The 14,766-nt window shown below is 42.7% G+C and overlaps 1 protein-coding gene across 3 annotated transcripts in view; it reads left to right on the top strand.

Annotated features, from left to right (window-relative positions):
- Nucleotides 1-14,766, top strand: part of SLC22A3 (solute carrier family 22 member 3) — a 93,920-nt gene that overhangs the window by 69,462 nt on the left and 9,692 nt on the right. For 2 of the 3 annotated variants that reach the window (XR_006267229.1, XM_043457209.1), the window contains 2 exons: nt 13,472-13,580; nt 14,388-14,500. Coding sequence is in view for 2 of the 3 variants with exons in the window: in XM_043457209.1 (XP_043313144.1) it covers nt 13,472-13,580; nt 14,388-14,500 (222 nt within the window). In the remaining variant the exon portion in view is untranslated. Of the gene's footprint in view, nt 1-1,439; nt 1,538-1,656; nt 1,872-13,471; nt 13,581-14,387; nt 14,501-14,766 lie in introns of those variants that run through there. The other variant, XM_043457208.1, reaches the window with a different exon arrangement.

Genomic DNA, 14,766 nt, shown 5'->3' on the forward strand with positions numbered 1-14,766 from the left:
CATTGAGTGTAACGTTTAGAACAGGTGATTGACAAGGTACTGTCCATGAGAATTTAAGTCAAATTCCAACACAAAGGCTTGGGGAAAGTTTGCCAAGCTTTCCACTCAGTCTGGAACAGATCTGGAGTTGAATAAACAGACAATGAGGGTCCTGTTTTCACTAACCAGGGTTCTCACTTAGCAGAAGGATGAAGACCAAGGACTACACTCAGCGCAGAGTTATGGCCAAGGCACTTGACTTCCTGTTTCAACATTCAGTCATCACACAGATATTGGTTGGACACCAGACACTTTGCTTGGTGCTACAATACAGTCTCTGCCCCCCAAGAACTCCAGAGCTCATGTAGGGAGAAGAATAAGTAGACCTGTAAAGGCACGCAATTGTGTAGAGCCTATGATAGAAGTCTAGTAAGTGGAGGTGCCGAGTGGAGATCGTCAGTTCTACCCAAGGTTAGGGAAGACCTCCTAGTGGTGGTGAAATCAGAACTAGGGAGGGTAAGAGTTCTTTGTGCAGAAGTAACAAATATGCAAGTGCATGGAAGTGTGCCACAGGGGTCACTGCAAGAGACTGAGTCATGGTCTCTTCAGCACACAGGACTAGAAGCAGAGAGGACTTCCCTGGCATTCCAGTGGTTAAGGCTTCATCTTCCACTGCAGGGGGTGTGGGTTCAATCCCTGGTCAAGGTACTTAAGATCCAATATGCCACTTCATGCAGCCAAAAAAGGAAGAAGAATTTTAAAAGCTCAGTAATCAAGATAAATACTATTCTAGTACAATATTTAAATACACGAAAATTAATGCAAAAATAATTTGTAAAAAAAAAAAAAGACCAGAAGCATCGGGTATGTTCAGCTGTTTCCTTTTTAGTACTTTATACATAGGAGGCAAATAGCAGTTTGTTTAATTGAATTAGAGAAAGACCAACTTCTTGAATGGCCAAATAAGGATGAGCTGAATTTTCCTGTTATCAAAAAGCTGCTGGATTCCAGTACACGGACAGGAACAAAAGGACACTGTTGATGCCAGCCTTTCTCTAGAACTTACCATGACTCTAGCTTATTGGTTAATGTAAGATTTGAGGAGTTAATAGATAAAGGAACTTGTTTAGAACCTGCTTTCAGCATCTTTATACTTGTTTTCGCCAATTTAACAAATGCACAAATGTATTTTACTTTAGAATACACCTTTTATCTCTGTTCACTCCAAGCATATCACACTGCTGATTCTCAGTGCAACAAGCACACCTTTGTGAATTTGACCTAGGACAAAGTCTAGAGAACCAAACTTTTTGTACTCAGGTACTAAGATGTCATAATGAAAGACCTTGGTCGGTTCAGTAAGATCATTCGGTAGCTTGGAATCTGGTCAATGACAAATCTGTAATATGCAGATGCCTCTTGCTGTATATTGCTACTGAAAATCTGCTTCTCTTGTATAGATCACTGTTACGGATGAGGAAGTTAGTAATCCATCCTTTGTAGATCTGGTGAGAACTCCCCAAATGAGGAAGTGCACACTTATACTTATGTTTGCTTGGTAAGTTTGGTTTGCGATGGATTCCAAAGCTTGTGTCAAATTTACAACGCATCCCTCTCTCCAGATCAGGTGGAAGTTCTGTCTTACTTGTTCTCTGTTGTCTTTCGATGTTACTCCAGGTTCACAAGCGCTGTGGTTTATCAAGGACTCGTCATGCGCCTGGGAATTATAGGAGGCAACCTCTATATCGACTTTTTCATCTCGGGAGTTGTGGAGCTGCCAGGAGCCCTCTTGATCTTACTAACCATTGAGCGTTTTGGTCGGCGCCTACCCTTTGCGGCAAGCAATGTCGTGGCAGGGGTGGCGTGCCTTGTCACTGCGTTCTTACCAGAAGGTAACTGTCCCTCAAGTCTGCTTGGCAGCCAAGACCTTGAAAAAAACTCTTAACATAATCAAGAATGGGGGACTTCTCATCTTTAGCAAATGTCCCCTAGCATCAGCATCGTAGTGCCAGGCACACTCTCGTGATGTCACTCCGTTTCTGCCAAATCAGTGTAACGACTTTGAGTGTAGAAGATTGACTCTATAGATTTTTCCATTTTCTCCAGTTTTAGGGTCATTTGTGTGTGAAATAGATGTGTAAAACCTAGATTGTAGTCACAGTTTACTTTTTTAAAAAAATTTAATTGAAATTTACTTTATGTACAATATTGCATAGGTTACAGATGTACAATATGATTCACGATATATAAAGGTTATATTCCATTTATAGTTATTATGAAGTACTGGCTATATTCTCCATATGGTACAATGGATTCTTGTAGCTTACTGTAGCACCTGATAGTTGTACCTCTTCGTCCCACCTCCTTTCCCTCTCCCCAGTGCTAACTGCTAGTTTGTTCCCTGTATCTGTGAGTTTGCTTCTTTTTGTTGTTATATTCACTAGTTTGTTGTACTTTTTTAGATTCCACACATAGGTGATATCTTGTAGTATTTGTCTTCCTATGTCTGACTTATTTCACTTAATATAATGCCCTCCAAGTCTATCCATGTTGCTGCAAATGGCCAATTACATTCTTTCTTATGGCTGAGTAGTATTCCATATGTATGTATATGGGCTTCCCTCATAGCTCAGTTGGTAAAGAATGTGCCTGCCATGTAGGAGACCTCATCTTCTTTATCCATTCATGTGTCGATGGCCACTTTGGTTGCATCTTAGTTATTGTAAAAACGCTGCTGTAACATTGGGATGTGTGTATCTTTTCCAGTCGGTGGCTTTGGTTTTTTTCTCATATATATACCCAGGAATGGAATTCATGTAGTTTGCTTCTGATCACCTTCATCTGACTTAATTTTGTGATATCATTGACCCTGTTTCACATTTCTCCCATATCACTAATTCCCTGCAAAACACAAAGGTTACAAAGGGAAGAAAAACACATTCTTGACAACCTAGTGAAGGGTACGGACAAAGTAGAGCATGGTTCTCAGAAGTATGAACCGTCTCTGCTGGTTCAGGAACCAAACGTTCTTCGTTATCACAGGAATATCCTGGAACCTTCTTTGTTATCGCGGGAATACTCTGGCACGGAGGCTGAGGGATAATCCCTGTCCGGCAATGATAGCCTCACAGTCAGGCCAAGAGCTTGGGTGTGGTCTTGTGAGCTTCGGGTGGCGGCGAAGCGCCTCCGAGTGACCGCAGCAGTGGGGACAATAGCAATGGGGAGGGAGAGATGCTGAGAGCAGGAATGAAGGTGGTGGCATTCAGGCCCGCACGGGAGGTGGTGATTTCAGAGACATTTCAGAGTTTAATTGGGGAGGGGAGGGCTTGGTGACGGCTGTGAGATACAGAGGTTGTTGGTAACCCCGTGAACATGGCTAACCCACAGCCAATTATCCCTGTCCTGGAACGCAGCAGGCCCTGGACAGTGGAAGCCTTTCAAACTCCCAGGGAATGTGTGTTTTAGATCAAGTTCATTATTTCCACATTCCAGGAGGTGTGGGGGAGGGGGGGCAGGGGGGAGGTTGCTGGGACAGCTGGAGCCTCTTGTAGTACTTTATGTCAGCACAAGAGAAGCCTCTTTTTAGTTTGAAGAATTTTTTTCTTAATTTTTTTTTTCTTTTCCATATGGTTTATTACAAGATGTTGTGTATAGTTCCCTGTGCTATACAGTAGGACCTTGTTGTTTATCCATTCTCTATAGAATAGTTTGTATCTGCTAACCCCGGACTCCCAATCCATCCCTTCCCTCCGCCCTCCCCCTTGTTAACTACAAGTGTGCTCTCTAGAGTCTGTTTCTGTTTTGTAGATAAATTTGTTTCATAGTTTCAGTTCAGTTCATTTGCTCAGTAGTGGCCGACTCTTTGCAACCCCATGAATCACAGCATGCCAGGCCTCCCTGTCCATCACCAGCTCCCAAAGCTTACTCAAACTCATGTCCATCGAGTCGATGATGCCATCCAGCCATCTCCTCCTCTGTCATCCCCTTCTCCTCCTGCTCCCAATCCCTCCCAGCATCAGGGTCTTTTCCAATGAGTGAGCTCTTCACATCAAGTGGCCAAAGTATTGGAGTTTCAGCTTCAGCATCAGTCCTTCCAATGAATATTCAGGACTGATTTCCTTTAGGATGGACTGGTTGGATCTCCTTGCAGTCCAAGGGACTCTCAAGAGTCTTCTCCAACACCACAGTTCAAATGCATCAATTTTTTGGTGTTCAGCTTTCTTCACAGTCCAACTCTCACATCCATACATGACCACTGGAAAAACCATAGCCTTGACTAGATGGACATTTGTTGGCAAAGTAATGTCTCTGCTTTTTAATATGCTATCTAGGTTGGTCATAACTTCCCTTCCAAGGAGCAAGCGTCTTTTAATTTCATGGCTGCAATCACCATCTGCAGTGATTTTGGAACCCAAAAAAATAAAGTCTGCCACTGTTTCCACTGTTTCCCCATCTATTTACCATGAAGTGATGGGACTGGATGCCATGATCTTAGTCTTCTGAATGTTGAGCTTTAAGCCAACTTTTTCACTCTCCTCTTTCACTTTCATCAAGAGGCTTTTTAGTTCCTCTTCACTTTCTGCCATAAGGGTGGTGTCATCTGCCTGAGGTTATTGATATTTCTCCTGGCAATCTTGATTCCAGCTTGTGTTTCCTCCAGCCCAGCGTTTCTCATGATGTACTCTGCATATAAGTTAAATAAGCAGGGTGACAATATACAGCCTTGACGTACTCCTTTTCCTATTTAGAACCAGTCTGTTGTTCCATGTCCAGTTCTAACTGTTGCTTCCTGACCTGCATATAGGTTTCTCAAGAGGCAGGTATGCCTCTTGTCTGGTATGCCCATCTCTTTCAGAATTTTCCACAGTTTATTGTGATCTACACAGTCAAAGGCTTTGGCATAGTCAATAAAACAGAAATAGATGTTTTTCTGGAACTCTCTTGCTTTTTCGATGATCCATTGGATGTTGGCAATTTGTTCTCTGCTTCCTCTGCCTTTTCTAAAACCAGCATGAACATCTGGAAGTTCACGGTTCACGTATTGCTGAAGCCTGGCTTGGAAAATTTTGAGCATTACTTTACTAGCGTGTGAGATGAGTGCAATTGTGCGGTTTAGATTCCACATATTGTTGTTGTTCAGTCGCTATATATGGGATAATACGAACCACATCTTCTTCATCCATTCATTCTGCTGATGGCCACTTAGGTTGCTTCTTAGTTATTGTAAAAATGCTGCTGTAACATTGGGGTGCATGTGTGTCTTTTCCAGTTAGTGGCTTTGGTTTTTTTCTCATATATATACCCAGGAATAGAATTCATGTAGTTTGCTTTTGATCACCTTTATCTGACTTAATTTTGTGATATCATTGACCCTGTTTTCACATTTCTTCCATATCACTAGTCACATGCAAAACACGAAGGTTACAAAGGGAAGAAGAACGCATTTCTTGACTTGGAGAGCTTGCCAACCCAGTGAAGGGTGTGGACAAAGTAGAGCACGGTTCTCAGAAGAATGAACCACCTGTGCTGGTTCATGGACTGCAGCACACCAGGCTTCTCTGTCCCCGACTATTTCCTGAAGCTTTTTCAAACTCACGTCCATTGAGTTGATGATGCCACCCAACCATCTCACCCTCTGTCACCCCTTTCTCCTTTTGCCTTCAATCTTTCCCAGGATCAGAGTCTTTTCCAATGAGTCAGCTCTTTGCATCAGGTGGCCAAAGTATTGAAGCTTCAGCTTCAGCATCAAGCCTTCCAGTGAATATTCAGGGTTGATTTCCTTTAGGATTGACTGTTATGATCTCCTTGCAGAATAATGTCATATAGTATTTGTTTCTCTTTCTGACTTTGCATATGAGAAGATGTCTTTTTTTTTTTTTTTGAGAATCCACTGAGGATCAGAAAAGAATTGATAATGCTGTGGATGTCAAAACAGTCAGACATTTATAGATAAGTTCATTAATAATATACTTATGCAATCCTAAAACATCAAATAACCTTATTTAAATACCATTACAGGAATGCCCATCTTCAGAATGAGAAGGGGGAGAAATCCTGTTATATTGGAAGGGTTGATGAAAAACAGAACTGTTTACATTTATCTCATTTTTCTTGAGCATCTAAGTTTCCTAATGCTGCTGTAACAAATTACCATAAGCTGCACGGCTTGCGACACAGATTTGTTCCTTCATATCCTGGAGGCTGGAGTCTGAACTCCAGGTGTGGGCGGGGCCGCCCTCTCCCTGAAGGCTCTCAATGAGGATATTTGCCTGCCTCTTCCTGGCTTCTGGTGGTTGCCAGCCATCCTTGGCATTCCCGGACAGCGTTCCCATCTCTGCCTCCACCTTCACATGACCTTCTCTGCATCTCTGTGCCTTAACCATGACATCGGCAAAGACCTTATTTTGAAATAAGGTCACACTCTGAGGTTCTGGTGAACCTGAACTTTGGGGGACATGGTTCAACCTACCACACTGAACTAACGCATTTTAAGAGTTGGGGAAGGGGATTCCGTGGCGGTCCAGCGGTTAGGACTCAGTGCTTTTACTGCCAGAGCCCAGGTTTGATCCCCTGGTCAGGGAACTAAGATTCTGCAAGCCTCCCTGTGTGGCCAAAAAAAAAAAAAAAAGACTTGGAGGAGATATAGGTCAATGCATATCTACTTAGTCTCTATTAATTGCTGCCACTAAACTAGGAGTAAGGATAGAGCTAAAAACAAGATAGACATAATTTCTTTTTTTTTTTGAACTTTTTATTTCATATTGGGGTATAGCCGGTTAACAACATCATGATGGTTTCAGATGAATGCAGAGGGGCTCAGCCATACACATACATGTGTCCAGTCGCCCCCAAAACCCCCTCCCATCCAGGCTGCCACGTAATGCTGAGCAGATTTCCATGTGCTGGACAGCAGGTCTTTGTTGGTTATCCATTTTAAATTTAGCAGTGTGCACATGACCATCCCAACCTCCCTAGCTACCCCTTCACCCTGGCAACCATAAATTCGTTTTCTAAGGAGATAGACGTAATTTCTGTCTTTGGGCATTATGCACAATTTAGTAGAAGGTGGCAAATGAGGACCACTGGATACTTCACGGATCTCTCCGTTTTACTTTGGCACTGTATAGTTTTAGGTTTAATTTTTAAATGTAGTTTCCTAAGACAAGGTTATCTATTCTCATCCCATATGGAATAGAAATCAAATATTAATTACATAGTCATTGCATACCATATTATTTAATAATTAATATTATTTTAATAATGAATATTACATATTTCATTGCATAGGAAAGTAAAGAAAAAAAAATGACTTAAGTGTGGCCCATCTTTTCATGATAGAACTCTCCCCCAGATTTTCTCTAGCCTCAGACGAATTGGAATGGTTTTAATGTGTGTTGCCTCCAGCATGATCCCAGAAAGCATTAAAGATCAAATGTCCAAACCCATATTGAAGTGACTAAGTGGGTGGGAATCAAGCTGTCTTACAGAGAACATTCTCATATACTGGAAAACAGAAGACCAAGAATAGACTTTCCTGTTTGATCTGGTCAGTTTTATTTTGTAGACAGAATTTCCCAGGTCTTAAAGTTGTTCTTAGCAACAGTGGAAACGACCTGCTCCTGTTCTGGGCGCATTTTATTTGTGTGTTCTGCAGATATGGCTGCTTTCGTAGCCTCATGCCCGTCGTAACTGACTGCCAAGAGTAAGTTTAAATCCGTGGAGCTGTGTGTGAATACCAAATGTTAGCAGGGGTTGCTTGCCTGAACTGAGAGTCCTCACTTCCAGTTAAGGGAACTTTTGGACTTGGTTCCTTAGGCTGTTGAATTAACATTAGAAAGACTTTTCCTCTCAGCCATTCTTGACGTCATCACCAGGATGACTGCCCCTGAGAAGAATACTGAGCAGCCTTTTAGGGGAATCAGCTCTAAAATTATCTCAGAGACAACTGTTTAACCAGCCTTCCCCCCCCCCACGAAGCCCGACTGGAGAATGAAATTCTGGAAACAATTTCAAAACAATCATTCGGGCCGTATCCTCGTCTAAGACCCCCTGTCTCTGACCCGAATTTCTGAATTCTAATTAAAGCCTGAAAAATAAAAGAGCTTTTTATTTTTAAAAGAATTATTTTCTGTTGGATTATAGCCAATTAATAATGTTGTGATGGTTTCAGGTGAACAAAAAAGGGACTCAGCCGTACATATACAAGTATCCTTTCTCCCCCAGGCCTCCCTCCCATCCAGGCTGCCGCATAACGCAGAGTTCCATGTGCCGTACAGTAGGTCTTTGCTGGTTATCCGTTTTAAAAATAGCAGTGTAAACATGACCTTCCCCAAGTCCCTAACTAATCCTTCCCCTTGGCAACTGTAAGTTCGTTTTCTAAATCTTTGAGTCTCTTTCTGTTTTGTAAGTTCATCTGTATCATTTCTTGTTAGATCCCACATATAAGGAATGTCATATGATATTTCTCCTCCTTCTCTCTGTCTTACTTCACTCACTATGCACTCTCTAGGTCCATCCATGTTCTTACAGAAGGCATTATTTCATTCTTTTTAATGGCTGAGTAATATTCCATTGTGTATATGCACCACATCTTCTTTATCCATTCCCCTGTTGATGGACATTTAGATTGCTTTTATGTCTTAGCTATTGTAAACTGCTGCAATGAACACTGGGGTGCGTGTATCTATTCGGGCCATGTTTTTCTCCAAATGTATGCCCAAGAGTGGGATTGTAGGGTCATATGGTAGTTCTATTTTTAGTTTGTTAAGGAATCTCCATACTGTTCTGCATAGTGGCTGTACCAATTTACATTCCCACCAACAGTTCAGGAGGGCTCCCTTCTCTCCACACACTCTCCAACTTGTTTGTGGATTTTTTTTTTTTTTGATGATAGCCATTCTGACTAGTGTGAGGTGATATCTCATTGTACTTTTGATTTGCATTTCTCTAATAACTAGTGATGTTGAATACCTTTTCACAGGCCTATTGGCCATCTGTATGTCCTCTTTGGAGAAATGTCTATTCAGGTCTTCTGCCCATTTTTTTAGTGGGTTGTTTGTTTTGATGCTTCTAAGCATCATAAACTGTTTGTAAATTTTAGAGACTAATTCCCTATCAGTCACATCATTTGCAAATATTTTCTCCCAACTGTGGGCTGTCTTTTCATTTTGTTTATTGTTTCCTTTGCTCTGCAAAAGCTTTTGAACTTAAGTAGGACCCATTTGTTTATTTTTGCTTTTATTTCCATTATTCTGGGAGCTGGACTGAAAAAGATGTTGCTGTGATTTATATCGGAGAGTGTTCTGCCTGTGTTTAAAAGACCTTTTTAAGACCCATACTCAACTACCATTTTTAATTGAGTTTATTCAAGATGGCTGTACACCCGGCCATTTGGGTAAGTCTTTTTGAAATGAAAAAGTTGTCTTGGACTTTTCTCTTTAAGTAAAAAGTATTAATGAGTCTGTTGCAGATGGGGCATTCAGAGGAGATATAAAATTGTGTTTGTTTAAAACCCTACATCCTTTCTTCAAACACTGAGGAATTATTCCCAATAATCTCTAGCAGTTTGACCAAATCCCCTTCAGAGGGACCCTCTTTCTATGTGTTCTCAGGTGTTTGTGGGAGGTAGTTTCAGCTTCAGTCCTCAATCTTAAATTGTCTTCTTTCTTGCCGTTGCTATCAAAAGATAACTATCGTCACTCCAGGGGGAACTTAGAATATTACTGGTTTGGTCAGAAGTTTTTACGTGCACTCTTAATATTCACACATCCCTCACACCTCCTATGAATTGTTTTCATTTTACCCTTTTGTTGAAACAGTGTGACGCTTCTCGAACTTCTCTTTTATCACACATTTCAACAGAATCTCTGTCCAGTGCAGTTAGATACTGGCCTTTACTGCTTAGAAAGAGTTGAGATTCTTAAGAAAACCGGAAAGCATTTTCTTAACCTTTTACTGAATTGACTAGTTATTGATCTATATTCACTGAGCTAACCACATACATCTCTCATGCTGTGTGTGTGTGTGTGTGTGTGTGTGTGTGTGTGTGTGTTAATATGGTTTCTTGGTTTTTGTTTTTTTCCCCGTGAATGACCAGTTATAAGATTAAACTGTCATTGAAGTTGTCAGTGGGACTCACTTGTAGAGCAATCTTGATTCAGTAGAAAAAGCTGTAGCTTAAGAACCTAACCTGGGTAATCAAGTTATTTCCATGGGAGCTGGAGGCATTCTCCTCTGCAGTCGCAGAGCTGCAAGAGGTTGCCCGGTCGGGCCGGGACCCAGGGAATCTGGGCACCAGCTGCCGCTTTCCGTTCCCCAGCATCTGGCCCCGCCCCACCTGCTCACTGAAGGAAGGGGTGGAATGCATTTTCCTGGTCCCCTTCCCTGGCCTTAATGGAAAAGTAAAGGCTAAATACAACACGTGTTTACAACTGTGCCAGAACGGACGGCAGCCCAGCGCATCAGCTCATCTCTGCTGTTCCTCCCTCCCCGACCTGATGGTAACGTGGGCGCTGCAGGTGTCCTCAGCTGGGAACAACATCAAGGCCACAGGACGTCCTGGCCAGTGAGCAGCCAGCATGTGACAAGGTGGAGCCTCCTGGCCATGACCTGGACTCTGGAGCCCTCTTTTTCTCTCTCGCCCTCCTTGACAGTTGTTTTGTTTAATGAGTTTTAGCTTTTTTAGTAGTTGGATATTCTCTGAATATCCATATTCTCTCAATATTCATTACTTTGCCAACAAAGTTTCTTCTAGTCAAAGCTATGGTTTTTCCAGTAGTCATGTATGGATGTGAGAGTTGGACCGTAAAGAAGGCTGAGCACCAAAGAATGGATGCTTTTGAACTATGGTGCTGGAGAGGACTCTTGAGAGTCCCTTGGACTGCAAGGAGATCCAACCAGTCCATCCTAAAGGAGATGAGTCCTGAATATTCATTGGAAGGACTGATGCTGAAGCTGAAACTCCAATACTTTGGCCACTTGATGTGAAGAGCTCACTCATTGTAAAAGACCCTGATGCTGGGAAAGATTGAAGGCGAGAGGAGAAGGGGATGACAGAGGATGAGATGGTTGAATGGCATCATAGACTCGATGGACACGAGTTTGAGTAAGCTCCGGGAGTTGGTGATGGACAGGGGGGCCTGGCATGCTGCGCTCCATGGGGTCACAAAGAGTCGGCCGCGACTGAGTGACTGAAGTGAACTGATTCTCTGAAGAGAACGCACATAAATCTGCCGAGCTCCATCGTCTTCTCTCATCTTCCTCATTCGTGCCTACTGTTCTACTAAAAAATTATATATTCAGGAAAGGGCAATAATTCTAGAAGGCAGGAGGACCATTTAATGCTGAGTGAGCATAAACAAGTATGAGGATAAATGTTACAGAAAGCTGTGTGGTGGGTCCGTCTGCTTGCAGCTCAAAGGCCAATAAGCAGGCCAGGTTGGCGGAAAGGAAACTTTGCTTTATTTCAGATGCTGGCAACTTGGGGGGAGGGTGGCTGACGTCTGTGCAAAGGCCAGCTCCCCCGACCACCACCACAAGCTGGGGGGTAAGAGCTTTTATGGACAGAAGTGGGGAGGGGGCTACATGCAGAAACAGCACGGTCAGCTCTGACAGTCATCTTCAAACTGGTCATCGGGGGTCTGACTGGCGTCATCCTGGTTGCTTAGGTCCAGTTAATCTTCACTTCCAGAGTCCATTCATTCCTATTTCTCTGAGGCCAGTTCTCGGAATCGTGGCGGCTCACGTCCTGGGTGCAGTCTGATCATCATGTAGTTAACTTCTCTGCCTGGTGTGCTAGTAGCTGTAAGACAGCTCACAGGATGTGGCTCAGAATATTATCTATAGCCCGTGAGAAAGAGGTAAAGGTCCTTGACTATGCTTAATGACTACATTATAATTATTTAATCTCCTTTAACTGTTTTCCTTTGTTTTCCGCAATTCTCACTTCTCTGATTAAACTTATTCTTAGACCAAAGTTTTCCATAGGCAAAAGGCAGGCAGAGGATATGGTGGGGGGGGGGGGGGGCAAGGACCTTGGGGTCCTGCTCCATTTCATAAAGGGGGAAGGTTTCCTTTTCAAAGATGACAGTCAGGCGCATGCTAAACACCCTTGACTTTGCTTTGGAGAGCAGACAAGCTCCTATTCATGCAGCCATACGTGCTAACTCCACATCTACTAAGAAAGGGTGGCATCAAATCAAAACCACAATGAGGAACCAACTCACACCAGTCAGAAAGGTCATCGTTAGAAAGTCTACAGATAACAAGTTCTGGAAAGGCTATGGAGAAAAGGAAACCCTCCTAGGCTATTGTGGGAATGTACCTGGTATAACCACTAAAAAGAGAACAGTATGGAGATTCTTCAAAAAACTAAAAATAGAGTTGCCATATGACCCAGCAATCCTAGTCCTGAGCGTATATCTGAACAAAACTATAATTCAAAACATACATGCCCCTCGATGTTCATAGCAGCACTATTCACAATAGCCAAGACATGGAAACAGCTTAAATGTCCATCAGCAGATGAACCAATAAAGAAGATGTAGTACATATATACAATGGAATGCGATTCAGCCATAGAAAAGAATGAAATAATGCCATTTGTAGCAACGTGGGTAGACCTAGAGATGATCATTCTAAGCGAAGTAAGTCCGACAGAAGGAGAAACATCATATGATATTACTTACACGAGGAATCTAAAATATGACACAAATAAGCTTATCTATGAAACAGGAACAGACTTACAGGCGCAGAGAACAGGCTTGTGGTTGCCAAGGGAGGGGGCACAGGAGAGGGATGGAGAGAGAGCTTGGGGTTAGCAGATGCCAACAATGATGATGAAACAACAAAGCATAGCCCAGGGAACTAGATTCAATATCTTGTGATAAGTCATAATGGAAAAGAATATGAAAAAGAATGTATTTGTATCACTGAATCACTTTGCTCTCCAGCAGAAACAACATTGTATACAACTATAGAAAGAAAGTGAAGTCACTCAGTCATGTCCGACTCTTTGCAACCCCGTGGACTGTAGCCTACCAGTGTCCTTAAAAGGATGTCATCAACTGCCCAACCCTTAACAAATTTAAAGTACTGACCTTGAGGGCCGACATGGTACTCTTTCTTCTCTTAATGCCCCAAAATAAATATTTAATGTCAAACATTTGGCATTTCCCACTTGTTACTATAGAGGAAAGGAGCAAAGGACCCAGGAGATGTGGGTTCAATCCCTGGGTCAGGAAGATCCCCTGGAGGAGGAAATGGCAACCCCACTCCAGTATTCCTGCCTGGAGAATCCCATGGACAGAGGAGCCTGCTGGGCTATAGTGCATGGGGTCTCAAAGAGTCGGACATGACTGAGCACACACACACATCATTTGCACTTAAATTAGGCTGTTCTACACTAAGCAAATGCCTTTTGTTGTTTTGTAAAATTGTACTGAAAGTAAAGTAGGCCCCTAACTCTTCCTTCCCAAACTTTGTGTGTTTGCAGGAATACCCTGGTTGAGGACCACTGTTGCTACCCTGGGAAGACTAGGCATAACCATGGCCTTTGAAATTGTCTATTTGGTAAATTCAGAATTGTACCCAACAACATTACGGTAATTCCAACATCCATATCGTGGTTTCTCCTAAGTAATTCTGCAGGTGCATGTTTTAAGTCGACCTCCTGCAACGCAGGAGACGCAGGAGACGGGTTTGATCCCTGGGCCGGGAAGATCCCCCTGGAGAAGGAAACAGCAACCCACTCCAGTATTCTTGCCTGGAGAATCCCATGGACAGAGGAGCCTGGCGGGCTACAGTCCATGGGGTTGCAAAGAGTCAGACATGATTCAAGCCGCTGAGCATGCACGCCGTGCAGGCATTAGACTTGAAATCAGAAAATCTGGTGCGTGTGCTTGCCGCATGAGTTACATTTCCCATCATCCCTCGGTGTAAAGGCTCCAGCCTCTGCTCTGACCACACTCCACAGCCAGCTCCTGAAGGGTGAAATCAAATAATGTGTGCTACTAGTGCAAACTGGCCTTCTTTCTGGGGGGACTATTCATGAGCACACCTCACTGTCAGTCTAGGCCCCACGAGGGCACATGAGTGCCACAGAGTGGGCTGGGCAGTAAGCCGATGATGGATGATTAATTTCCACCAATACTGTAGACTCCACCCCCTGGCTCCAATTAGCCTCGCTGTGACTCTGAGTCACAGAGTGACAGGTGTGAACTGGTGCAGCTTGGAAATGAATTGCGTAGGAAATGATTTGCATAGAGTATAAGGGAGGAGAAGTTTTCAATGTCAAACACTAGAGAAATGGGAAATATTGTTACCATTTCTCTTATTTAGATATCTGAAAATATTATTCATCCTGAAGTTATTTAAATATTTTTATTTCAAACAACTTTTTTATTCTGCAGAAACTTTGGAGTTTCACTGTGCTCCGGTTTATGTGATTTTGGGGGGATTATAGCCCCATTTCTGCTCTTCCGGCTAGCAGCCATTTGGCTGGAACTACCTCTTATCATCTTTGGTAAGCATTCACTGTATGCACTATTCTTAAATGCTTTCATCCACATTCTTTGCATTAATAGAACCTACAGTGATGACCAGGTTCGATATTCATGATATTCATTTGCTCTTCCCATAACAACTCTTTCAGGTTTTGAGGAACCACAGTGAAATGTGGGCCCTAAATCATTTACATTTATTTTATATTAAAGGGTTGCAATGAAAAGTGTTCAACTTAAGAACTTTCCTTGCAGTCCAGTGGTTAAGACTCCACATTTTCATCGAAGG

This window comes from Cervus canadensis, chromosome 33 (assembly GCF_019320065.1).
Source record: "Cervus canadensis isolate Bull #8, Minnesota chromosome 33, ASM1932006v1, whole genome shotgun sequence".
Taxonomy (NCBI): domain Eukaryota; kingdom Metazoa; phylum Chordata; class Mammalia; order Artiodactyla; family Cervidae; genus Cervus; species Cervus canadensis.